This window comes from Austrofundulus limnaeus, unplaced genomic scaffold, assembly GCF_001266775.1.
Source record: "Austrofundulus limnaeus strain Quisiro unplaced genomic scaffold, Austrofundulus_limnaeus-1.0 Scaffold84, whole genome shotgun sequence".
NCBI classification, from domain to species: domain Eukaryota; kingdom Metazoa; phylum Chordata; class Actinopteri; order Cyprinodontiformes; family Rivulidae; genus Austrofundulus; species Austrofundulus limnaeus.
Window position 1 is genome coordinate 621,779 of NW_013952486.1, and position 5,614 is coordinate 627,392.

At 38.0% G+C, this 5,614-nt stretch overlaps 1 protein-coding gene across 1 annotated transcript in view; it reads left to right on the forward strand.

Moving 5' to 3' along the window:
* Window positions 1-487: 487 nt before the first annotated feature.
* Window positions 488-5,614, forward strand: part of LOC106519863 (zinc finger protein 208) — a gene marked incomplete at its 5' end in the record, with an annotated part of 13,199 nt that continues 8,072 nt past the window's right edge. Inside the window, 3 exon segments of the mRNA XM_014011707.1 lie at window positions 488-1,351; window positions 2,052-2,911; window positions 4,267-4,456. Coding sequence (XP_013867161.1) covers window positions 488-1,351; window positions 2,052-2,911; window positions 4,267-4,456 — 1,914 coding nt within the window.

The window sequence follows — 5,614 nt, forward strand, 5'->3', positions numbered from 1 at the left end:
GAATAACCACTGGTTTGGGTCTGGGTTTGGGGTCTTCATTTTCACCTGAAGGTTGCATGGAATCCTGTCTGTGTTTCCTGTCTGCTTTCAGGAAAGCCAGTCAGGATAACCACACTGCTCCAGGGCCTGTTAACAATAAGTGTTAATTAGGTGTCAACGATAGCCATGTGATGTGAGTATCAGTCACATGGAGGCAGTGCTTAACAGTCTGAATTTTTTGCCTGAAACTCTCAGACTGAAAAGTCTCTTGGAGGAGAGACGAAACGTTTCATTAGAGAAGAACCCGTCCAGAAGACCTATACAATTTTTTTTCTTTCTAAAAGAAAATGCTTTACCTACAAATTAAGAAGCAAAACTGTAGAGTTTGGGTTTGAAGCAGAAATTTTAGAAATTCACATTTTGATGTAAACACAAATACTAGTTCTGTAATTTTTTCCCCCCAGTTGTCATATTAGTTTCCTGCTTTTTTGTCACTTTTCCACTTCAGAGCTCCCACAACATTTCATTGAGGTGGAGGAGGTTCAGACAGAGCAGCAGCTCAGTGAAGAGGGGACTAATTTCAGTTTGGACCATGAGGATTTAGATCCAGAACAAATTGAAGAAAAACACGGAGAAGTCTGCATCAGTCCTGACAAAGATCAGCTTGTATTTAAAGAAGAAACAGAAACTCTATCCATGAATCTTTCATGTGATGAAGGTGACACAAGTGTAGATCAAACTGTTTGCCATAATCCTGCCAAATCTCAGAATGCAGKAGAAATGTCCATAGATGACGTGTCCATTAAAAGTTCTACTTTACCAGAACACAATATCAACAATCTCACACCTCAGATTTCAGTCTCCCACATCTCCAAGTCTTCTCATTTAGCGGAGAGCCGAGATCCCAATGGAAACAAGCAAGCAGGATCAAAACCAGCTGGATATGTAGAGACAAAACTGCAGAGGAGATTCTGCAGAGTGAATGAGCAACATCATTCTTTCATGTTAAGCACTCCCATTTATACACGCACGGGTAAGAAGTGTGAGTTTTTTTGCGACACCTGTGGGAAAGCATTTCCATTCAAGTCCAAACTGATCCGACACCAGAGGATCCACACAGGAGTCAAGCCTTATGGTTGCCACATCTGCGGCAAAAGGTTTAACCAGGCGTCAATACTGAAAGTCCATCAGAGGATCCACACGGGCGAGAGGCCATATTCCTGTGACCTGTGTGGAAAACGATTCAATCAGAAATCTATTCTGAATGGTCATAAAAGGATCCACTCAATCGAGAGGCCATATTCCTGCGACATCTGTGGGAGAAGATTCAATCAGAAATCTAAACTGGACTCTCATGTCATTTGGCACACAGGTGAGAACAATGATCTTTATGACATTAATGAAAAAAAATCTATCATAAAAAAGTTATTGTGCTAAAGTTTGTAAAATTAATCTCGCATATATATGTAGTCTTAATTTTGTAGCCTATTAATGGTAGGTGAAACACTGCAGCATGTAACAGAACAAGTGTTATCTTGTACCTTTTAACTTTATTTTGTTGCATTGAAACATAAATTTTAAATTTACAAATTATTTGAGATTTATATTTAAATTAAGTTTTAAAAAAATTCTTAAAAAAAACCACCATTGGCAGTAATCCGACCCGCAGGCTGCTAGTTGAATAGCCATGCGTTAGACAGATAATTAAAATGAACAAATCAGAGTTGACACAAGTCTTGTTTTGTCTGTAAGCTGTTTTTAATATAAATATATTAAGCCTAGTTTAAAAAAAAAGTGACAGCTTTTTAATCAGTTACAAATGTTTCAGATATTCAGAAAAGTCAATTTTATTCAAATCTAATTCACAAGAGCACAAAGAGGCAGACAGGTGTAAAAGGTTGGGAAAATGGAAAATTCAAAACGGATAAAAAAAATGGTAGGGGTTGAGACTTCCTGACATCAGGGAGAATATAAAAATGTAGCATACATACATACATAATTTGAGAAAACGCTTAACCTTCTAACTTCTTTTATCAGATTTCTTTTCTTTATTGTGCTGTTTTGCTTTCCAGATATACCACAGCCTTCTTTCTTTGAAGAGGACAACTTTTTTACTGAGCAGCAGCTCTTCGATTATGAGAGGAACTCTAATTTGGACCAGAATAACCTGGAGTTTCTTCCAATTAAAGAAGAACAGGGAGAGCTCTGCACCAGTCCAGACAAAGAGCAGCTGGTACTAAAACAGGAGACGGAAGCTTTTCTGACAGCTCCTCCGTACAACACAAGTGACCAGGGTGTAGCTCAAACGCCTAACAGGGATCTGTTTGAACGTCAGAGTGCAGCAGAGGAACAGCCTGAGGAAATGTCAGAGTACAGAGGAGGCAAGCAGTCAGAGCAGAAACATCATGAAAGCACTAATTTATATAATCCCGTCATGTTAAAGACTCACTTTAATCCCTGTATGGGTCAAAAATGTGAATATAGATGTGATACTTGTGGGAAAACGTTCCAGTTTAAGTCCAGGCTGCTCCGGCACTTTCGAATCCACACGGGAGTGAGGCCGTTCTGCTGCCAGATGTGTGGGAAGCGGTTCAATCAGAAATCCATACTGCAAGTTCATCAGCGGATCCACACGGGCGAGAGACCGTTCTCCTGCGACATCTGCGGCAAAACCTTCAATCAGAAATCCATCCTGAACGTCCACAAGCGAATCCACACGGGCGAGAGGCCCTACTCCTGCCAAGTCTGCGGCAAAAGGTTCAACCAGAAGTCGATACTCGACGGTCATTTCCGAACGCACACGGGCGAAAGACCCTATTCCTGCAAGACGTGCGGGAAATGTCTGAAGAGTCACTCCAGCCTGCTGGTCCACACGAAACGACACACGAACGAGGAGGTGTATTCTCGTGAGATGTGGGAGGAGTTTCCAACTTAAGCGCTTCTCTAAAATCTGCGCTGGAAGCTACAGAGGAGAGAATCTGCACCGCCCTTCACACCTGAGGAAAACCCCTGCTGTTGTGTAAATACTGAAGGAGCATAACAGATGAGAAACACTATAACTGGATGGACAAACTACTGTTGGCGTTTCCATCGAAAATATATTTAAAGCTCGTTAACACACTCTGCATCTTTATTGTCCAAACATTTTCAGGARAAATACTCTAAATAGGATCTTATTTGTGTTAAAGTAGTCTTGTTAATATCAGAATATTGTTGTGCACGTACAATAACTTTTGGATAAAGAAGGCAGTGTGCATGCAGATAACGGTTTTTGCTTTTTTTTTTTGTTTGTTTGGCTTAGAATCTATAATCTTGTTTGCCTTATCTAAGTTGCAAAGTAAATACGGCAACTTGTGCAGTGCACAAACTGATTGTACACTGCTGCCTGTGCAATCCAAACACCTACAAATGTCTCTTATTGTCTGGTGTTMTCATTCCTAGTCTCCTGTTAACTTAAATTATTAAATGTTTAGCAATAGACTGGGATGTGCATGTGATGTTATTGAGAAGTGTGGTTATATGCATGTAATTATATCAGAATTTGTGTGCAGTGTACCATATGTAGGCAATATGTAGGCAATATTTACACGTTACATGCATATTTTCTTTTGCAAAGTTTTTATTTTTACATCAGKACTAAGTTCTGTTGATTTTGGTGAAGCGTGAGACAAAAAGTTCATTATTTAGAATATTATTTCATTCTGTAAACATCAAGTCTCTTCATAAGAGAGAGGCTACTTCGACTGGTGCCTAAATAAAACTGAAGACTGAATTGGTCTTTCTTGGTTTCATTTCTTATATTGCATCTTTACTGATTCCTCTTTCATATGAATATTCTCACACATAAACTCACATATAAATATAAACTTATCGCAAAAAGTAACAGGATTTTGTTTGTTATATTATTTCTTTGTTGTGACAAAGTTTCTTGGCAATAAATCTTACAGCGGGCACCTGGTTGGCAGCACCTGAGAGTACCAGAAGCTCAAAACAAATGTTAATAGCTACAGTAAAATACGCTGTTTGGCAGTGACAAACATGGGAATTTTTTCATGTGTGCAACCCACATACTTAGCTATACTGCTATTGCGCCTTTGAAGTATTTGATAATTGATTTTTCAACAAAATTCACATGACAAGAAAATGTATTGTCATACCTTGCACGGCCGCTAGGGGTCAGTGAAAACTAACTTTTTTTAAACACTCCCCTCACGCGGAAGTGAACAGTACTGTTCGAATCAGGTTTCAAGCCGACGGGCTCTTTTATTTTATTTCTTTATGACTTAGCTGCAAGTTCATTTAAAAATGTATCCTGTCCATATTATGCGCACATTCGTCTGTGACCGACTGACTGCGGCTGCGCAGGAAATACTGGGAGCTTTTGAGAAAAGAGTTGACGATTATGAGGCAGAGATCGCTCGCCAGCGCAGACTGTTGGATAAGGTGTTCTCACATGAAACAAAGTTACAACAAACAGGTTTGTCAACGTGTTCATGACACATTTAGGGCAGTCAACTCTTAAACAGCTCAATTAAAAAAAAAACGGATTAGTTGTTGTACCTTTCCTGGTCAGGTTTTAGCTGCTCCGCAGGTCTGGCATCGGTGCGCTTTCTTTATAATATAATTATGAGGCCAATTTAAACTTTGCGTTCTCGAATGWAGTGCCGCTTTGTAGAGACAATGTAATCAAAAAAATCACGTTGATTGTTCGCAGATTTTAATTTGCATTAACATCTGTCGTGTGAAATAACAGAATAATGTTTTATGCGGAAGTTGCCAACCATTCAGGCATAAATTAAGACGTCAGCTCAAACCACGTTTTCCAAGGCCTTATTTTCAAATAAATTGTATAGTTTGTAATAAGTATTTCTATTTATTCATGAGTTTTAAGCATCCAGGTCAAACTAGTCTTATCCAGGTGCGTGACTAGATTTATTTATGTTGCAGGGCAGAGACATAAGGGTGGCCCTCCTGCTTTACGACCACCAAGAGGCCGTTACTGACTGTGTATTAGATCTAAGAGAGAACAAATACAGACACTTTATGTATTTATTCATTTTTGTCATAAAATGCATGTGTTAAAACGATGAGTTACGTGTGCGTTACTATTTTTTAAAGTTTTTTAAAAATTGTGCATTTTCTTTTTTTCAGGATATGTTGATTTTTTTATACCTTTGTTAAAAGTAAAAGTATCAGGTCAGATAAAGTGACATCATAATACATCATCATAAATTATTCTTGACTCTCATTTATGATGACAGATTTAGATTCTCAAATGTGAAATGCGCTTTTGATGACATAATATATAATAATCACTTCACATATAAAAGTACTTGGAACCAGTAATGTAAAACAATATTCTTCTACAAGAGTAAAAAAAAAAACAAGCTCCTTGAGAACTTCTTCTTTCCCTCCAGTACATGAGAACWTTGTTGTGTATGAATGTGGTTCCTCATGTAAAAAAGGTTGTGGATCGAGAATAAAACAAAATATTTATCTGTTAAAACATCGCACAACAGTTAGTGTATTTTTTTATTGTTCTGTTGTTTTGATTTCACAATTTTTTTATTGCGTTTTACTGTTTTGTAGCACGTGGATATTTTTGCTAATGAAAATGTACAAATTAATTAATTAT